At 34.5% G+C, this 21,756-nt stretch overlaps 1 protein-coding gene across 1 annotated transcript; it reads right to left on the bottom strand.

The window, feature by feature from the left end:
* Positions 1 to 1,796: 1,796 nt before the first annotated feature.
* Positions 1,797 to 20,540, bottom strand: LOC109101674 (fatty-acid amide hydrolase 1-like). Its single transcript, XM_042725355.1, has 15 exons — positions 20,328 to 20,540; positions 12,884 to 12,997; positions 11,851 to 11,991; positions 11,647 to 11,780; positions 10,849 to 11,055; positions 9,899 to 9,939; positions 9,688 to 9,812; positions 9,475 to 9,600; positions 6,777 to 6,874; positions 6,583 to 6,682; positions 6,437 to 6,481; positions 5,801 to 5,839; positions 5,111 to 5,219; positions 3,834 to 3,979; positions 1,797 to 2,610 (listed from the first exon to the last, which is right to left on the bottom strand). Exons 1-15 carry the CDS (start codon positions 20,538 to 20,540, stop codon positions 2,476 to 2,478), a joined length of 1,773 nt encoding a protein of 590 aa, XP_042581289.1. The 3' UTR covers positions 1,797 to 2,475.
* Between the last annotated feature and the right edge of the window lie 1,216 nt (positions 20,541 to 21,756).

Here is a 21,756-nt window from a genome sequence, read left to right as displayed (position 1 = left end):
AATATGAAGCAGCACAACTGTTTCCAACATTGATAAATCATAAATCAGCATAGTAATAATAAAAGTAATTGAAGTACTAATGCTGAAAATTCAGCTTAGTTTCACAGGAACAAATAATGTTTTAAGGTATATTAAAATATAAAACTTATTTTAAATTACAATCCAATTTCACAAAATGTCATTTATTTCTGTATTTTTGATCAAATAAATTCAGCTTTGATGAAAGAAACTTCTTTTAAAAACATTAAAAAGCTTACTAATCCCAAACTTTTGAATGGCAGTATATATATATATATATATATATGTGTGTGTGTGTGTGTGTGTGTGTGTGTGTGTGTGTGTGTGTGTTCATTTGCAAAAACAGATAACTCCATTTTTATTTATTTATTTTACAGAAGTCAGTTTTTTTTTTTTTTATTGCACATTCCAAGTAATATCAATCAAACTGCTGTTAGGTTTTTTTGATTAAGTAATAAGAACTGAATAAAATAAATTCAGAAAAAATTATTTAGCCTTGATGAAAGAAACTTCTTCTAAAAACATTAAAAAGCTTACTAATGCCAAACTTTTGAATGGCAGTGTGAGTGTCTGTGTGTGTGTATATATATATATATATATATATATATATATGTGTGTGTGTGTAAGTTGGTCCCCCCAATGTTCAAGACATGGTTACGGCCTTGCTTTCTAGTAACCCTGGCTTTATAAATATCATATTAAGAACTAACTGTATTACCTTAGTTTACCCCATTCTTTGAATTTAGTAGCTCAAGATAGTAACCCAAATTCATTCTTTTACTCACCTTCACTTTGTTTCAAACCTGTATGATTTTTATTTCTTTGGCTGAACTAAACAGTTGATGGTCCCCTTTGACTTTGACAATAATACTGTGAAAGTCAATGGCTATAGCAGCAGCTGTTAAAATGTTGTTAAATGATGACAGAATTTTCATTTTATTGATGAACCGTCCCTTTAATAAAATCACATGAGTGTTTGTTTGATTTGAACAAATGCCTACACCCACAGTTAATTTACAATATTACATGTTTTGAAATTAAATTAGCATGTAATTTAAGTAAGTTGGACACAATTAACAATTGAAAGAAAATCTTTTCCCAACAAAATATTTGAGTATATCATAGATTTTAGAGTGCTGAAGACCTTGGTTGGTGTACAGTTGCTTTGTGTGAGGTACAGACTGAAATTTTGCTGTTTCAATAAACAAATCTTTCTTTTGAATCTGATCTTTGGATTTGAAATGCTAATTTTGTCAGACTTAATTTTTGTGCCATATAGTCGTTTCTAACTGCTGAGAACACTAGTAAGATTTTAAATGTATTTAGTCACTTTTGACCAATTTAATGCAAGCTTGCTGAATAAAAGTATTAATTTCTTTCAAAAAAACAATTTTTTTTTAGATCTCCAAACCTTTGAATGCAGCATTTGTTGATGTTACATGTTTTTTTTTTTTAATTCTTTGCAGGCCCGAGTTAGAATTAGCATCCATTTCAAGAGTGAAACATCAAAGAGAACAATAAAATGAGAGGAAATCAAAATGTCCCTAATGAGTTTCCATCCTTGATGACTTGATCATGTAAATGAAGAATGTAAAATGTGCGCAAAACCCAGAACAGACAAATATTTACATTACATCGGAGCTGATGGCGTCATGTGTCATTAAGTCCAGTTAAAGCCTTTCCAAGCGAAGTCATCATTCAGGGCACAGAAAATGAGTGCCGCTCATCTCATAACGACAGCCAAGCAAGGACGATGGTCTTCCAGAGAACCGGTGATGTACAGCTCTGATTCATTTTTACTTTAATGCATTTGTGTGGTATTAAATTATACAAAATGATACAGAAATGAAGAGATACATTCCAATCCTCATTCAGTTTTGATGAAGCGGCATTGCTTCTAAACTCAGTGCAAATAGTCATGTTTCATTAAACATTGTGAGAAATGATTTAGAGTTTCTTGTTACTTATTTAAGGTGTGCAATTTCAGCAGCACTATCTTCTCCAAACGTTACTGTGAAAAATAAAACCTGATTTCACAAAGATTCTTCCCACCTGCCACTGGTTGACAAACTAACTTGGCTTACTTATAATAATTTCAGAATATTAATCTGAAAAAAGAAAGTATTTTAACATTGAAAAAATAAGTAAATTAATATTAAAGTACCATTATTCCTTCCAAAACCTTAACACACAATCACAGTGACAGTCATTAGTAAACATTATTAAAATGTACAATGGTAAAACTGCATCATACAGAGTCAAGAGAACCAGAGTTGTTCTTAGCTGAAGCATCATCATATCAGCTAAAGCTTTTGATGAACCACTTACAGGATTTTTGCGTTACCTAGAACATCTGTGGATGTTTCTGCGGTTACAGACTCAGTGCAGGTCTGCTCATGACTCACCCGAGACTGAACCGTTAGCAGCCCACAAACATATGCAGCAGAATTTTTGTCATTAATGTTTCCTGGTGAGTTTGCTCTTGGCTGTGAGCTGTTCCACCTCTCTCATAAAGCGCAGACACATCTCATCCTGCCACGGCAGAGACACACACTGCACTGCCACAGGGAGACCAACGCCACCCTTCACCGCCTGAACACACACACACACACACACACACACACACACACACACACACACACACACACACACACACACACACACACAAACTGTTATTTGTGTCCTATTTGCATCCCATGCTTTGTAATGCAAAATTCCTTTTAAATCATTTTTATTTTTAGTTTTGTTCATTATTAGAATATCAACAAACATGTATGTTTTCAATAATCTCCGTGAAACTATAATATGTTATATAAAATAATAAAATAAACCAAAACATCTGCCTGAAATGTTGCTTTTGAAGTTTTAGGCTTTTAAATGCACTGCATCTGACATTCCACCTTTAAAAATTAATGGTTTGATTTGATCTTTTTTTTTTTTTTTTTTTGTGATAATGTTTTGATCATAAGTTCAAACAAAAAGTTAATTTTTTGATCATTATCAGTATTTGGCCTTGTCAAGCCCCAAACCCTCAAGCCAGTAATCAATTTTTACAGAAAAGCCTTTTATGGTACATAAACATTCACTGTAAAATAAACTAGTCATTTTTACATTCATATACATTTCTACAGTAATTACTATTACAGAAAAGCCTTTTATGGTACATAAACATTCACTGTAAAATAAACTAGTCATTTTTACATTCATATACATTTCTACAGTAATTACTACACTGACAATTAAACCTTCAAACATTAGAAATGTTATGGAGATGACACAAAACATGCTTGGAAACATTATCCAGTGTTATATTAATTAAAAAAAATAGAGTAAAGCTATCAGAATATTAACAAAAAACTACTGGCACGATGCAAGACTGTCATCTTATATATTTAGGACTGGGGTAATAGTTTAAAAAAAAAATTGACTTAATTTAATAATTGGGCATTAATTTTTTTTTTACAAAAAATATTTTTTTTTTTTTTTAAGAAATTGCGAAGCAAATAGTGCAGTCCCATTAGATTAGAATGACTCAAAAATACACAGTGTCATATATGGCTTTACTACTTTGTTCCTCGAGTTATAAGAGCACTACATTTAATAAAATTATATAGCTTAAAGTTTAATAAGATTTATATGTCAGCTTACCACTTGCTGGTTCCTTCTTTGTAATCGTGACTATACTGCCTCCTTGTGGTAGTCAGGCATTCAACACACACAAAGTCTACCGCAATATTTTAAGACTATTTAAAGACAAAAATACATATGCATTTAATGCCAAATTACCTAAGTGGTCTTGCACTGTGAAATTGTACCTTAACAAAGAGTCTGTCCCACATGTCCCCATGGACACCCCTGTAGTGACGGAGCTGTGCCTCGTCCTCCTCTGTCACTGTAGACACGGTCACGGCCCCGGCAGGGAAGTTCAGCAGGTTATACAGGATGGTGTAACTGAGAGCACCTTCAGAGCGGAGAAAATTTACTGCATCTAGACGACTGTTACTGGCCTTACGCAATGCTGGAATCATTACGGTCGAGTTAATAAGTAACATTAAACCGCTGTAACATGTAACCTACAGCATGATTTCAAACTGTCAAAGAATCACACAATCCAGTTTTTGACCCTTTTTAGGTAAAATACTAACAGGAAGTATAAAATTGCCACATAGGTAAAGCAAATAAGCTTTTAATCCCTCAGCTTTACTAGTTCTAACTTAATTTCCACATGTAAATAGCAACTGTATAGTAAAAAAAAAAAAAAAACATAACATAACATAATAAATTATATAACATAATAAATATCTAAACTGTAAAGCAATAGTTCAACCAAAAACGACAGTTTGTTAAAAAAAAAAAAAATTGACTCATCTTGAGGTCATCCCGGATGTAAATGAGTTTGTTTCTTCATTTGAACAGCTGTGGAGAAATTCAGCATTGAATCACTTGCTCAGCAGTGGATGGGTGCATAAAGTGAATAAAAATATCTGAAGTGAAAAACTGTGTGTGTGTAAGAAACAAATCCATCAGTAAGTCTTTTTCATTTCACCACTGGAGTGCTGTGGATTATCAGATGTTTGGACTCTCATTCTGACGGCACCCATTCACTGCAGAGTTCTGAAAAAAGTTTTTTCCTTTTTTTTGTTTTTGTTTTTTTAACTTTTGGGGGTAAAAAAAAAACACTTCCATTTAAAGGTTTGGGATTGGTAAGATTTTTTTTTTTTTTTCCATTGGTGAGCAAGTGATGCAATGCTACATTTCTCCAAATCTGTTCAGATGAACAAACCAATTAACATTATGATGGCTTGCGGCTGAGTAAATTTTCAGCAAATCTTCATTTTCAACTATTCCTCTAAAAACATCAAGAAGACAAAATCATAAGAGGCATATGACTGGTCAGAACAGATTTAGAAGTAATGCTGAGGGAATAAAAAGCGAAAACAAAAATAATGAGGCATAAGATGTAGTGCAGTTATTAACAAGGAAAAAAATAAAACAAAATAAATAAATTGCATTCAAAAATGATGTCAAACTGTGTTTACAGGCACAAGAATGATGTAAATGTAATGGTAATGTAAATGAGGTAAGACAGTACTGTTGAGACTCCCGCAGTAACGGAAATTGTAGGCTGGTCCAAGCATGGGACACAACAAAACATCCACATTCAGTCTCCTCCACTCTGCTATCACCTCCTGAATGTATTCCTGCAGATAAGAAAACAGAAAAACTTCTGTATACTTGTATACTTTACATGCTCTATAATGTTTATGATATTCTTATGTGATCAGACACAAAAGCTGAAGAATGTGGTCAGTTTGGCAGAAAAATGTCCAATTTAAAAGTTGAGGAAGGTGTGAGGTGTGTTTGTGCAAGTTGCGCAAGACCTATTTAGCAGATCTTCAGATTTTTTTTGATGAAAATTGTGCTACAGCTATTGGTTGAGTAAGGATATGCCAATGTGAAGAAGTCAAGTACAGTAGTGTACGTTGGTTTTCATCAGGATAGCTTTGAAATTTTTCTAGGTTCCAGGAATGAATGCATTTAGTAGCTTATGTATAATGTAAGAAAAACACATCGCTTCACATGGTTTTATGTACTATAGCAATGACCATTGAGACTCAAAGGTCTCTTACAGCCCCCACAGCTCTAAAACTCCAGGTCTGTAAACATTACGCATTTTGTGCCTCCAGCTCTTGTTCCCTTAATAAAGTGGATAATCATTTCTACAGTTTTAGTGGTGTGGATGAAACCACATAATAGAGAAATCTATATAATAAAAGACTACCTCAATATTTGCATGTTGTCTCCACAATTCTGCCACAGATTAAACAAGAAAAAAATAGTTAAATAATTTATGCCATTAAAGTCCTTTAGTTGTTAATTAAAAATAATTAATTTAAAATACACTTCCAAAAAAAAAATTTTTTTTTTTTTTTGTGTGTGTGTGTGTGTGTTTGTTTTTTACTTTTGGGGGTGAAAATACACTTCCATTCAAAGGTTTGGGATTGGTAAGATATTTTTTTATGTTTTGAAGTCTCTTCTGTTCACCAATGCAGCATTTATTTAATAAAAAAAAATACAGCAAAAACAAATAAAACATTTTAAAATCCTACTATCAAAGCTGAATTTTCAATTTTCAGTTGCCATTACGCTGGGCTTCAAATTCACACCTGCCATCAAAGCTGAATTTTCAATTTTCAAATGTTAACTTTTCATTATTATTTTATCAATTGAATGCATCCTCACTGAATAATAGTACTAAAAAATCTTACTGACCCAAACTTTGAGTGGTAGTGTATTTACATTTTTTCTAAAAATTTTAAATTGTAAATAAAATAGTAATTGTAACCTCTAGAAAATATTTAATCAACAAAATTATGTTCTTTATGCAAATGAATAAAATGTGCATCTCTATAACTGACCCAACTCCAAGACTTCCATCCATGTTTGCAGATAACCGTGGATACTGAAGAGTACAAACATTAAGACCAGTGAAAAACATTCGGTTGAATATCCTCTATTCAAGACAACTGATTGCTTAATTAGACACAAATGAGAAGCACTCACAAAAGGCTTGAGAACAATAGAAATGAGCTTCTTTATGAAGCCTGGAATGCTCAAAATATTTGTCTGATCACGGAGACATGGGTCAATGGGGCCTGCCTGCCTGAAAGCACACAAAACGCACACAATATACAATGAAATGTGGTTACTACAGTTAAGATGTGGCTACATTTTCTTCAATGGAAATCTGAACGTACAGATGACTGAAGAGGGTACGACCTCCATCACCCAAGATTCCTCTCATAGTCAACTCATGTAAGGCATGGTAGAGCCGGAGGGGTTGGAATGGAACCAGCTAAAATGTGATAAACATGCCAGAACATCAGCTTTTCAAGTCTTTATCACACATGTACAATGTGTTGACACAGCTTTTAACCCTCAAATAACCCTTAAAACCAGTCAGACTTTCATGACCAATTCATAACCATTGTTGTGTGTTAATGGTTTAAAAAGGGCATTTTCTTTCGTAATATACCTGCATTGGATTGCATTAGGGCTTAAACAGATCATAGCTGATCTGTGATCGGTACGCAGCAGGCCCCTCATTTTTTTGCAGATTAATTGCAAAATTTAACCATCATAAAGTAAAAGTTTAGCATTTGTATGTGTTATGTCTTGCCAGTTTGCAAATACAAGAGATTTTAAACCATTCCAGCGCAAGAAGAGGCGAAAGAGAATTTGGTACTCCTGCATAAATGTTTTCAGTGCGCATACGGTATCCTGTCGTGTCAATCATTCTCGTAAAGCAGTGGGTATTGTCTATGTAAGTGAATGAAAACAGTTAAGCAGGGTTGCCAGGTCTGCGAAACGAAACCAGCCCAACTGACCCTTCACCGAAGTTTGATTGACGGGTGATCTGACCAATCATAACGCAGAATCGGCCAATTTGTCCGACAAACCAGACTGGAGAATAGATTAATGTTGTTGGACTTGAACTTGAAAAATGGTGTGTACTGACGTCCTTTTTCGTGGTTGAAACAAGACAACTTCTGATGTTCATTCCTGTTTATTTTGTGCCATATCTAGTAGAGAGGAAGAGATGATCAGTTCATGTGCCACTTGAACCGAGGTGCTACAGTGATCTGTCATCACGACAGATTAAAGAGCCACAAAATGGTATTTATTAATTTAATTTCTTTATAAAAAAAAAAAAAAAAAAAAAAACAAAAACAACAACACACAAAAGAAAGCTGACGCTGTGACTTTGTTTCATACCAAAAGTAACCTGCTCTCTCTTGTCTGTTGGTGGGTTGTCAGTTTCCTCTTTGCTCCATAAGAGCTTCATAACAACATGATTTGCATCAACTAGCCACACCTCATATACGACGCAGCAACAATAACTACTAGGGCTGGGAAAATAAATCAATGCATCGCAAATCGAGAAAAAAAAAATAATTTCTATGATTTTCCGAATTATTGCGATTCTGAGCTTAGTGTTTGAACAGCAAACGGCACTGCATGAAATTAGAAAGGTCCATACTCTGCTTGTTTCCAAATCCTTACCACACACGAGAACCTTGCTAAGAAATCGTAAAATTAGAAAAGGTTTAAAGGCGAATTACAAGGGTGTTCACAGTGGGCTGTGTTTACATCAATCCTGCGTCATAAAAGCATTCTGAGCTGAGTTGGAATTAACGTTACATAACTCAGCCAAATGCACTAGCACTCTTCTTCATAAGCATTTGAGTGTGCGGATAAACACTATATTTCTACTTTAGGAGCGCCATCTTTCTGTTAAAAACTAAAATCAAAATCCCTTTCGCGATGCATTCTGAAAATCATTGATTTATCATCCAGCCTATAACTACGGGTTGCACTTCTTTTGTGATAGGCTCAACTGATCCTTCACAAACTTAGCCCCAGTCAAGGTTGGGGGTTTGGTCAAAGATCGCTTGACAACAACAGGCCAAAACAATCTGTGGCAACAATGTAAAAGTAGCCAAACTCCAGGGTAAAACAGCAGACTTGTCAACCCTGCAGCTGAGAAAGAAATCGGATGTGTATCATTATCCTACATTTGTGACCCTGGACCACAAAACCAGTTTTAAGTTGCTTGGGTATATTTTTAGCAATAGCCAAAAAAAAAAAAACCCTGTCTGCAGATTACAAACTGTAACATATGCCAAAATCATGCAGGCCGATCTGTAAAGGTGACAGGAGCATGAAGCATATAGAGTAAATTTTTCGATTGCTAAGTAGACGGGACAATGTTTTTTCTCAATATTGGTTGATGGTTCTAAACCCTAAATGCAGATCTTATAGTTGCATCTCGACTTATATTGTGTTTTTTTTCAAACCAGTCGTCATGAAAGTATTTTTGGTCTGATGCGACTTATACTACATGCGACTCCGAAACTATAAATACCTTCACCTTGTGGTCCAGGGTCACATAATGGATCCATGCATCAGGTCTAAAAGGGAGAGTAGCCTATAAATACCTGCTGCTGTCTGTGTCATTAATACTAATTAAAACACAGCTTTAACAAAGATTAATCTATATTTAATTTATACAGTGAACACAATGCAGTATTATTTTTCATGTAATTATTATATTTCTATACCTGAATACCACTATTACATCTTGTTTTATTTGAAACTGTTATATTGTATTTATCTATGCTTGTAATTTGTGTATTTGTTCTTACTTTTTTTATTGACGTCACTTGCCTTTAATCATGTTGGAAGTTTTTTAATAGTTTTTTCTGTGGTATTGAAAAAGTACTTAAAGTGTGCTTCAAGTAATACATGGAAAGCAAAGTTACACTGATACAAAATATTTATTTTCTTGCTGATCCGATCCATGACTCAAAAGCCTCAATCATATCCAAATCGAGAGTTTTGTTTTTTGTTCAACCATAACCTTACATAACAACTGTTAATGCAGTTTGTGTGTACCGTGTGCCCTGCTCTCTCCAGCAGGTCCTTGGTCTCCCTGAAGGCCCTGGCCATGCTTGGAGACGGCTGCAGGTACCCGTCGTTCTCATAATAACCAATCCTCAGGGGCTCTGAGCTCTCATACACCTGTTTAATAAGAGCACAGATTCTGCATTCACTTGACACATCACATATCCTGTACAGGGATCTTGTCTGTGATTTTTAATACAGAACCTCTTGGTTAAATGGTATGGGAGGGACGGTGGGGTCCAAGGAGAACATGTCCTGACAAAGCAGCGCCCGCATACACAGTGCCAAGCTCTCGACGTCCCTTCCCAAAGGACCAAGAGAGGACAACACTGAAAACCAAAACAATGAGACCACATGATGTTCAGATTGTGTACAGTTCAAAACGAGCCCAGCAGGATGATGGATGTGATCTCACCTGACTTTTGGCCTTTGACGCATGAACTGATTCCTTGAACACTAAACACAGATGATAAAAAAATAAAGCAAAGCAGAGAAGAAGAAAAACAGGTAGATTAAGGTGAAAGTTGAGTTTCACCCCAAAATCAAAAACAGGTAAAAAGAAATTATATATTGCTTGAATAAAATCATATTCAGCAACACATATGCAATTAATGAAGTATATTACATTATGTTCGTCGTACAAAACTGCTGCTTTCTGAGTCTGTCATTAAAAATAAAAATGAACAAAAGTCATAAAAAATAAAAAAATAAAATTGTATAAAACAAGTTACTTTACATGTTATTATAGGAATTTTGCAATGTGATTCCAAGTGCTCCTTTTTATTTGTAATTAGGCTACTTTTGATTCACTCTAGTTAATAATAGTATTATATGTGTGTGTGTTATTATTCTCTCTCTCTATTATTCTCTCTCTCTCTCTATATATATATATATACACATATATACACAATATATATATATATATATATATATATATATATATATATATATATATATATATATATATATATATATAAGAGAGAGATGGAGAGAGAGAGAGAGAGAGAGAGAGATTTTTCTCAAGTGACCAACCCTGTTTACCTCGATTTTCTATAGTAAACATTTGATTATTAAAAACTGGAGATCTGTAGGAATACAAGCATTCAATTATATTTCTAATATATACCTGTGCACATGGCTAGCAATGGCTAAATGAATTATAAGATGGTTAACCCTGTTACTGTTTAATCACACTGCAATATCTCAACATATATTTCTGTTCATGATTTACCTTGAAATGATTTACTTCCAGATGTTACTTGTCGGACAGAATCTTTACAACTTTTGTTGTAAATATACTGTAACAAGCATTACACTTCCAAAACCTTTTTCCTCAAACAAATGAGATCACAGATGCATACAGACCTTAGCCTCATTGTTGTGGGCTTGAATCCACAAATCCCACAGAAGGATGCTGGGATACGAATGCTCCCACCAATGTCAGTGCCTAGGCCCAGGATGGAGCCGCCTCCTCCAATCAGAGCTCCCTCCCCTCCGGATGAACCACCAGAAGTCTTCTGAAGGTTGCAGGGGTTCAAGGTTTGCCCGTAAATGGGGTTACTGCAGTCATAACTAAAGTGCATACAAATACAGAGGGTCTGAGCTGGTAACAACAGTGGTTACAATGATACAAAGCAGCTTTCCAGCACCTTCACTCTCTCTGTTCCTGTGTTGTGGAACAGGCTTTTAACCTCCTGATCTGCAGAGACCCTCACAACCTTCAAGAAACTGCTGAAGACACACCTCTGCACTTATATTTCAGTACTACTCTAGCTGACCCCTGAAACTTGGCATTTGTGATCAAGATCGTTAAAATCAACTTCTACCTCTCATAAGATGTATTATGATTGTGGAGCCCCAGGTGTTTATGACTGGTGTTATATGAACTATGCAGGGGTCTTATCTTGGGAAAATCAAGTGACATCTTTGATCTTTCACATTTCCATATAATAGCTGACCATAATATCATCATTTTAACAGATTCCAATAAAAATTGGTTCTGTTATGCCCTTGGGCTGTATATCTCGGTTCCATAGATAAATGGTTTCAAATTAATAACAAATTTTTTTTTTAAGGTGAACAGCTGGGCTTCATGAATAAAGTTCACTGCAAAATCAAAAATTAGAAATGATATTTCTCATAAAAGAAAAAAAAACTTCTCACTTGAGAAGACCTTGTGGTATGTTGGTCTTGATGAACGGGATCGCGCCCTGCTTCTTTAGCACCTTTACCACCACACTGTCCACGAGCGCAGGCTCATCCAACTTACTCACCACACCACAGGAAGTGTCACGACCCTGCTCACACAAACAGGACGTTACATACACTGCAAACAGGAAGACACTTCTCTGAACCCGTCATATTCACCTCATATGCGACATTGTCCTTGATGCTGATGGGCACTCCATACAGAAGACCTTTCTTTTGAGTGTTGATGTCTTTAAGCTGCGCCACAGACTTCATTAAGATCTCAGTGCTGCAGTTCAGATTCTTGTTCACCTCCAGAGCCTTTGAAGCACAACAGTACACATCTCAACAATAAGCATTTTCTTATTCTGCTGGTCCTGTGGACTTTTATATATGTGACCCTGGAGCACAAAACCAGTTATAAGTAAAACAGATATATTTGTAGCTATAGCCAACAATAAATTGTGTGGGTCAAAATTATAGATTTTTCTTTTATGCCAAATATCATTAGGACATTAAGTAAAGATCATGTTCCATTAAGATATTTTGTAAATGTCCTACTGTAAACATAACAAAACTTCATTTTTCTTTAGTAATATGCATTGCTAAGAACTTCTTTTGGACAAAGATGATTTTCTCAGTGTTTAGATTTTTTTGCACCCTCAAATTCCAGACATATAAACAGTTGTATCTCGGCCAAATACTGTCCTATACTAACAAATCATATTTTAATGGATTGTTTTAATGGAAATTAGCTTTCAGATTATGTATAAATCTCAATTTCAAAAAACTGACCAAAAATACCTATAATTTATCCAATAATAACAAACACACACACACACATATACATATATATGAGAAAATACAATATAGGAAAAGCAATATTATATTCCCACATTACATACAAGTGAATTCAAATGAAATTAAAATGTATTAATCAGTTATTCAACAACACCATAATTGCTATAGGTTTCATTTTTAATAATATATTGCTGCTTATCCTCTTTTAAGAGGAGATATATTTTTTATTTATACTACAGTATAGCTGACATATAAATAAAAATATGATTCAAACTATTAGTAAATGTTGTATAGAATAGACTGCACAAGATGGCTTATGGTCTTAAAATTTTGATTGTAAACCTCTGAAGCTGGCCATAAACTCATAAATCTCATACATTATCCACATGTAAAATATGGCAGCAGTCACAACCTTTTCCATAAAGGCATAAAGCACAGCGTCTGGCTGCAGGGAGCCGTCCTTGAGTTTCCCAGTGAGCTCAGGCAAAGACAGAGACACTATAGAGCTGCTTTCAAAGTCTGGGTTCTAGAAAGATGCGAGAGAGAAAAAAAAAACAAAAACACATCAGATATTTATTGAATCAATCTATGATAAAGGAGAATGGGGCTAGTTATCACAGCTGCTTAATCTCAGTAAGTAAATGGTTTTGAGTCAAAAGTCCAATTACACAAATGCTTATCTTCTCTAGCAATGGTTTTATATGTAGGTTTCCAAACATCCAGTTAAATCTGATAAATTAGTTTAATCTAAAATATCAGTATTGTAATATTCTTGTAATATTGGTTATGTAAAAATTGAAAACTACACCACACTCTCATACATTCAGAAAAGAGTCAACAATATAGTGAAGATAGACTTTATCTTTGTCTGATTCTCTATTAAAGTCAGACTGCACTAATAAAAAATATTCTGTGGTGAAGTAAATAATACAGATTTGGTTCAGGAAAGAATAATAAAAAAAAGAGCTTCTATACAAGTATTCAATTTAGGTTAAAGTTTGAAATTATAAATATATTTTGCTTGTTTGTTATGTTTACAAGGATCATTTCAGCAAATATCAAAGATACTAGTGTTCCCATCATAATTAGGTCGAATTTTTCACTGTTTTCTAGTTGTATTTATTTACACTGTTCTATGGTTTATGTTTTGTGCCATCTGGAGTTGTATGGCAAGCCCTATTAGCTTAAATTGTTCCCAGCGTTACTCGTCGTAATTGCATTTTTACTATGAAGAATTCAATTAGAGAGCTCTAGAATTCAATTATTACTAGTAACAATTATGATTGAAGAGCTATCTAATTTCTTACTAGTAAAAATGCAATTTCAGAGCTCTCTAATTTAATTGTTACTAGTAAAAAAAACACATTAGAGATATGTATAATTGCAGAGCTCTTTAATTGAATTAGAGAGCTCTCTATTTGGAATTCTTACTAGGAACAACTGAATTATAGAGCTCTCTAATTCAATTGTTACTAAGAATGTAATTGCAGAGATCCTTTAATTCAATTAGAGAGCTCTCTAATTCAGTTCCTACTAGTAAGAATGCAATTGTAGAGCTCTCTAACTCAGTCACAGAGCTCTGTAATTGAATTGTTATTGTTACATTTCAAGTTTTGCATTTCTGATACGGTGGCCGCTGTGCTGCATTAGCACTGCAGAATATAATGTAACGTTTGAGATTTGACACAAATTTTGTTTCTCCACCTGTTAAACATCATTAAGATGGGCAATTTGAGCGATTATAGGTGTATTTTACCGTTAAAGTGGGTACAATTCGACTTTACCCATCAGTCACTTCATATTCGCGCCCCTTGAAAGTTTATCCCTCAGGCTTCGTGCGTTTGAGTTGGTATTTGTTACGGAGTAAAGTAAAGCGCATTTTTTTTAATCAACAGTTCAAGCTAGTTTAATATGTGACTACTTTTTTACAAAGATGTTTTTGTCAGCCGAACAATCGACATGTCGTTAAAACATTACATTCAGTTGGAAGCACTGTAGGCATTACATCTGTTCCTCACAAGCTCGTTCTCTGTGCCATTTGTTATTTTATTGGCCATCATATATTTTATATATACGTTTGTTTTACGATTGCAAATTGATTACTGGCAACAGATAACAGTAAATGCAAACAAATGCATTATGTTGTATGAATCAGTCGTATTTTAATCATGAACAAAAAGTCTGCAAAAGTGTTGTGTAACTTACATTTTTGGGCATAACTGTAATTAGCAAATAACCAACAATTTCCCGTTTACCTCCCTTCGTAGGCTATAACTGAGCACCTTACAGTGAGGATGACCATCCATCTTTATACTAGTTTCTTTTAGGCAACTCAGATTATTAATGGGTTTATAAGGCTGATGTACAGGAAATGTCTTTGTGTGTGTGTGTGTGTTGTTTACAAGTAAATTTAAGTTGAATAATTATTTTTTAATTACTTTTTACAGTTTGTCACATTTGTCTGTGATTCTGAGACTTGATGAAGGGTAAGTTTTGCATTTATGTACTAAATAAAGAATATAAACCATATCTTATTAAGATAACCCAACATTTGAACGACTTAATTTTTCCCCCTACATTTCTATCATTAGACAGCTAAGTTCGATCTGTGTCCGGGTCAAAGGCTGGAAGATGTAGGAGCGAGGAAACGATTTCGCTGCGTTTGGAGCTGCAGATCCACCGGTCAGTGTGGTTTTGCCTATTAAACAGATAGTTCACCCAAAAAAGAAAATTCTGTCATTAATAACTCACTCTCATGTCATTCCACACCTGTAAGACCTTTGTTCATCTTCAGAACACAAACAAAAATGTGTTTGATGAAATCCGAGGGCTTTCTGTTCCCCCATTGGCAACTAAAACATTCAAGGTCCAGAACGGTAGGAAAAACATCATTCAAGTAATTAATGTCACTCCTGTGATTCAACCTCAATTTTATGAAGCAACACGGGTGCTTTGTTTGCAAAAAACAAAAAAACAAAAACAAAAAAACACTTTATTTAAAATAAAATATTATTCAAAACTTGTTCATGGTACAATGTCAACTCTATAGTGAACACAACATACATACGTCATGATGCTCTTATCATCTTTTGCAGAACAACAATATTATAAAAAAATAAATAAATAAAAAGTGTTTTTTTGCACAAATAAAAGCACTCACGTTGCTTCATAAAATTGAGGTTAAATTGTAGGAGTCACATGGATTACTTTAATGATGTCTTTCTATTGTTCTGGACCTCGAATGTTTTAGTTGTGTTGCTGCCAATGGAGGGTCAAAAAGCCCTCGGATTTCATCAAAAATATCCTCATTTGTGTTCCGAAGATGAACGAAGGTCTTATGGGTTTGAAATTTTATGAGGGTGGACAATTGAGGACAGAATTTTCATTTTTGGTTGAACATACCCATATTGTACGTGTATTTACAGTTTTTGTTTTGTCTGCTGCCACCTCATCGCTTACATTTACAGTCGTCAGAAAGCCAAACCTCTATCACACCTCATCAAAAATCATCATGTTTGCTACTATTTATTAACTTGGTGAATGTTTGCTGCTATAGTGCTTGTAAAGGGCGGTCACAGTATACAGCTTCAGCAGCCCTTGTTGTTTAAATCACGTATTTTGATTCGTTTAACGTCTCAATCAACTTGCATCACATATTTGCATCGATTTTCAACCGACTTTGAGTACACTGTTACATTCCTATTACTCACAGAATCAGCATAGGGAAACTTTAAACCAGAGGTGTCTAAACTCACTCCTGGATGTCCACTATTCTGCAGAATTTAGCTACAACTTACCTTGAAGTTTCTGGAAAGCCTAGTAAGACATTAGTTAACTGATTCAGATGTATTTAATTAAGGATGGAGCTAAACTCTGCAGGACAGTGGGCCTCAGAGCACCTCGGCTTTAAACCAACACTCTTTCTGTTATTTAAAATATTGAATGAGTTTCTTCATTTATGTGTGTATATTGAAGTCTGTCAGTGTTTAGTGTATATAGAATAACCAACTGTTAGTAATTTTTTATAGAGCTGAAACAACTAATCGATTTAATCGATTAAAATCGATTATTAAAATAGTTGTCAAACTAATTTAGTAATCGATTCGTTGCTAAATAATTTTTATTTGCCGTAAGCGGCTCATTTCGTGCATATTTTAAATCTGCGGTGACCAAAGTGTGGCAGTAATGAGCCACCGGAGGTTTTACTCAGCCAGTACAGCAGGAGAAGCAGCGACTAGCCAATAGCCGGCCTCGTTTTTATGTCACGTGCTTCCCGCACAGCGTCTCTCTGCAGCATTCAGCGTGATGGGTGAGGCAGGCGGCAGTGGAGTAAGCTCGAGAAAGAAGAAGAAAAAAGAGCGGAAGATAAAAAAACTAATCGGACGAAGTCATCCAAAGTGTGGGAGCAAAAAGAGAGCAAGCCTAACTGTTAAGCCCTGAACATTTGGGACATGTTGACCTTTTTGCACTGCAATGCAAAGTTTTTCTCAAATAATGAGTGAATAGTGTTCTGCCTCATTTCCCACAGGTAGTCGAATTCCTGTCAGTTCAGGCATAAGCTGTTTTGTTAACATTTTATCCCTTTATTACATTTTTGAATTTTGCACTGTTAAAAGGACCACTACATATTTAAATCCGATGAAAATCACAGTGTGCAACGACTTTTATTTGTGCAGATTCTGCAGTACAATGTTGTTTGCAAATGTTTATTAGTCGTAAAAAAGCTGATAACATTGCTTTTTAACAATTAACATTTAAAGCTTTGTCGTTTACCAGTTAATAATTCAGTTATGCAGCCTAATTATGACTGAATGAGAGGTAAATGTTTAAATGTATTTGAAATGCACTTTTTTCTAAGTATTTACTGCTCTTTTTCACACAGCAGGTTTTTTGTGTGTGTCCAATTTTTTTCTGGACAACCTTCTGATGGATTTTTTACTTTTAAATTTTACTTTAAAATGTGAGTTCCATTCAGGTTTCATGCCCATTGGCACTTTATTGGAAGGATTGTTTACAATTTCACAGCATAAGCTATAAAGCTGTTTCCCAGGTATAAGCTGTGTGTTTACAGGAAAAAAAATATAATAAAATGCAATTTACTGCAATTTTTAATTCTGTTTTATTCTTATTCTTCGTGATATGTTCTGAAAGATTCCTTAATAAGCTTTGTTCGGGATGTTAAACTACTTTAGGAGCCCTAAGGACTGCCGTGGTGGAAAACATTATTTTTGAAATCTCCTTGTGAAATTTGCTAGAGTATGTATGGGTCAGTGTTTTGATTGCAGAAGAGTTCGACAAAGGATAACCAACACATAATAAAACACAACTTCAAGTATGTTTTTGATGAGGATATGACAATGCAAAATGGTTAAAATCTCTAAAAAGTCTATGTTGAATGATAAAGACCCTTTGTTAATAATTTACTTGGGGGAAAAAAAAAAAAGGGCAAAACTAAAATATAAGTACATAAACCGATTCATCGATTAATCGTAAAAATAATCGACCGATTAATCGATTATCAAAAATAATCGTTAGTTGCAGCCCTAATTTTTTACTCTATTTTGCAGGACACCAGGCTCATGGTGAGACACTTCATACACAAGAAGGGCATGCAAGCTAATATGAAGACTACGATGGTGCACTGCAGGACACCTTTCTCCTTTTAAATGTTCAAGAAAATAAGGATTGTAATGAGTGTGTGTGTGTGTGTGTGTGTGTGTGTGTGTGTGTGTGTGTGTGTGTATATATGTGTGTGTGTGTATATGTGTGTGTGTATATGTGTGTGTGTGTGTTTCTTTTTCTTTTCTTTTTTCCAAGCTTGTCTCAGTGGTTGTTTCCCATGAGGTATGAGTACATTTACAGCTTTGTTTGACAGTTTCTTGGCAGTTCTTTGCTACTTTTGTGCCCTTGTTGTCTACATATAGCCTACTGGCATTCACACATGAGCATGCACAGGCAGGGTGTGTACTGTTCAGAATATTAAAAACCTGTTTATAAACACTGCAAGAATTTTTTTTTTTAAATGTTTCAAAAAAAGAAATATATAATAAAATAAGATAAACAAAAAAAAAATATATATAGTTTACATTATCATAACTAGAACATTTGTGTAAAAACTTTTGAACTTAAGTTGAAACAGCAAATATTGTAAAGTCATGAACTTCAATAAAGCAATTCAGCACTAGGCAAGATTAAACTTAGTGAGTTTTGTACTTTTAAGTTGAGTTAACTTAAACTTAAGTTTTTCAGTTGAAACGGGTGAATTTTTTTCAAGCAGCTTTTAATAATGAATAGCAGCGCTGAGGCTCTATTGATCTATTAAGTATATTATTACAGGCCATACTGATTAAAATCATTGTAAAATTATAATGCTTTACAAAGAAGAAATATAAGTAGTCTTTGTAGCAACTAAAAGTTATTTTTAAAGGTGAATTCACACTTGCACAGAAAACATGGTATAAATGTATAATCAGAAATATGCATATTTAATTACTGGTTGTAAAATACCTGTTTTTGTTAAGCATTGCAAGGGTTTTATTCACATTTTCCACTCACACAATAATGCTGAGATGGGTCTGTTTCTAGAAGCATTTACTGCATGATGAAGCATGTTAGAATGCCTCTATAATTCAAGTTATGAGGGCAAAAATATCCCTTTATGAGTATTTGATATGTATAACAACAAAAACAGATATATCAAAAAACAAGAGTGCAGTTTTCTGAATATCAGCACACGAGAATGATCGTGAATGTGATGTTGATTTTATACAGTTCAACAACTAAGAAATTAATATAAGTGAGTTACATTTTGGACACAGTATTGTCCGCTTTTGTTTCACCAACACAAATAGTTCCAAACAAAGCTAGAGGAGAACTGTTGCACGTCTCAGAGAAACATGTTTCGTACTTGAATCTGTGTTTTTAAATGAATTAACTCAGTAAGACAGAGTCATGCTGCCACATACTGACCAAAATCAGACAGCAAAATATCGCCTAATTAAGCTTATCGAAAAAATCCCCCAAAATAATGTCACAGTTATTATTTTTATTATTGCTTAATGTCTGACCAAAAAGTGACAGAGAGAAAGAAGGAAAGAAAAGAAAGAAAGACGATTAACTTATTAACTAGCCTATATATGTAGCTCAAATTCTATGCATGTTACAGTGCATAATAAACACCAAAATGAGATGATATTTTCAAGACTATACTCTTTATTTCCATTTTTGTGATATGGATCTAAATGTCTGAAATAAAGAAATAATAATAATAATATAAAGGTGTGAATTAATGAAGTGATAAAATATTAAAACAAAACCTTTCCACACTGTCACCTCACTCTTAAGGTCATTCTGACACAATGATCAATTCATGCTCATGGTGCCTTTAATTTTGAAGTGTTTCCCCACAGAGCTCTGTAACTAGATTTCTTACTAGTAAGCATTTTATTAGAGAGCTCTGTAATTACATTTTGACTAGTAAGAACTGAATTAGAGAGCTCTCTTATTGTAATTGTTACTAGTAAAAATGTAATTACGACGAGTAACACTGGGAACAATTTAAGCATAAAACGGCTTGCCATATTGATTATATCATGTGGACATATTATCTTATAGAAGAGTATAGGACGTATAGCAAGCTACTACTGCCTTATTTACTTACATGTTTCTAACTGAACCATATGCTTTATTGTTTACATTTTGAAGTAGAAGAACAGTATAAGATTTCATTCTAACAACTCACCCCAAATGATTTGACAACATTAGAATTTGCATACACGAAATGCACATTGATAAACACTTACTCTACACACTGTATGCATTTCGCATGAATAATAGATGCATGTTAGTTTTTATACCTGCGTTTTAAATAGTTGCACTGCTTGCTCAGCCTGTTGAAGTGATTTATCTCGTCTTTTCCGTGCGTTTAGTATTTTCTTCTGAATCTTCTGATTAAATCTCCATCTCGAGAGGAGATATAATGCACCTGCACCGCAAACTGTGGCTGCAATCACCGGCGTCCAGTTAATATCCATGTCTGATATAAACTTCTGCACATCAAAGACGTCCATAACTGCTGCTCAGTGTGCTGCGCTCGTGCGAAGAGTAAAGAGTAAAGTACTCTCACTCTCACGAGCCTTAAATAACTGGCACAGTTAAAGACTTCAAAAGGAATTGTCTATTCTAGAGCTCCAACTTTCATTCCATTTCCTGTGCGAATGGAAACCAGCTCCCTTCATAAGATAAATACTATGAGCTGCGCTCAAAACCCGGGAGAAAAGCTGTGTGTGTGGGTAGGTAGTACAGCTAACATTTGCATTTAAACATTAAATATTTCTGCTGCTTTTATTTATTGTTATTGTATTTGGTTCCGCTGACGGTCCTACTCCAGGCCAACAGATGGCAGCAAAACATTTACAATTTACAAAGATAGTGAAAATGTCATATTACTTAAATATCTGAAGCATTAGTGTCGAATGTTACGCACAGACTGATGATGACAGGACTCTAAATATGTTTATTTACAGCTAAAGTGGATGGCCACCGTGAGCCGGAAGTTGACAGAGGTGGACAGTCTATCTTCAAGTGAAATTCTTTACACACTTACAACTTCCGGAAAGTGTCACGCTGTCCTCCGCAGAGGGTCACGTCACGAAAACTCAGCTGAAATCATGGTTTTCGAAGAAAAAATGATCACGAATGGAGAGCCAGAGGAGGTATAGTAGCATATAATGTCTTACAGAGCGCTTTAAATGTGATTTAGTGTGTTAAAGAAGCCGCTTTATGTAACACCGCTCTGGTTAATGGGCCGAGCCTGATCTATAGGTTGAATCTACTGTACGTACAGTATAAGCTATTATTTTATGCTTCTGCTGTCTAAACTGTTGCGTGAGATTTTGTCTTTGTCTTGTATGTGTAAGTAAAAACACGCATCCTAGCTATCCTATACTATGTTTTGTTGTAGTTGTTGTTGTTTTCACGCTATTTATGTGTCTGTAATATGCATGTATATGTGTCCAATTAATATTAAAGCAATAAACAATAAAACAAAAAAAAATAGCAAAAATAATTGCTAGAAAGTCTTTAATGGACACTTACAATAAAACAATATTATATCGCCAATATTATGGCTAAATCAGTTCAAATGAATTAAAAAATTATATTTAGCAGTTGTTTGAAAGTGTTTAATGGATGCTGTCATGCCCTTGATCAAGATCTCTGGTTATTCCAGAAATCAGAATTCTGTATGCCACTTTGAATATATGTGACCCTGGAGCACTAAACCAG

Source organism: Cyprinus carpio, chromosome B6, assembly GCF_018340385.1.
Source record: "Cyprinus carpio isolate SPL01 chromosome B6, ASM1834038v1, whole genome shotgun sequence".
Taxonomy (NCBI): Eukaryota; Metazoa; Chordata; class Actinopteri; order Cypriniformes; family Cyprinidae; genus Cyprinus; species Cyprinus carpio.
This window is presented reverse-complemented; position numbering and strand designations above follow the sequence as displayed.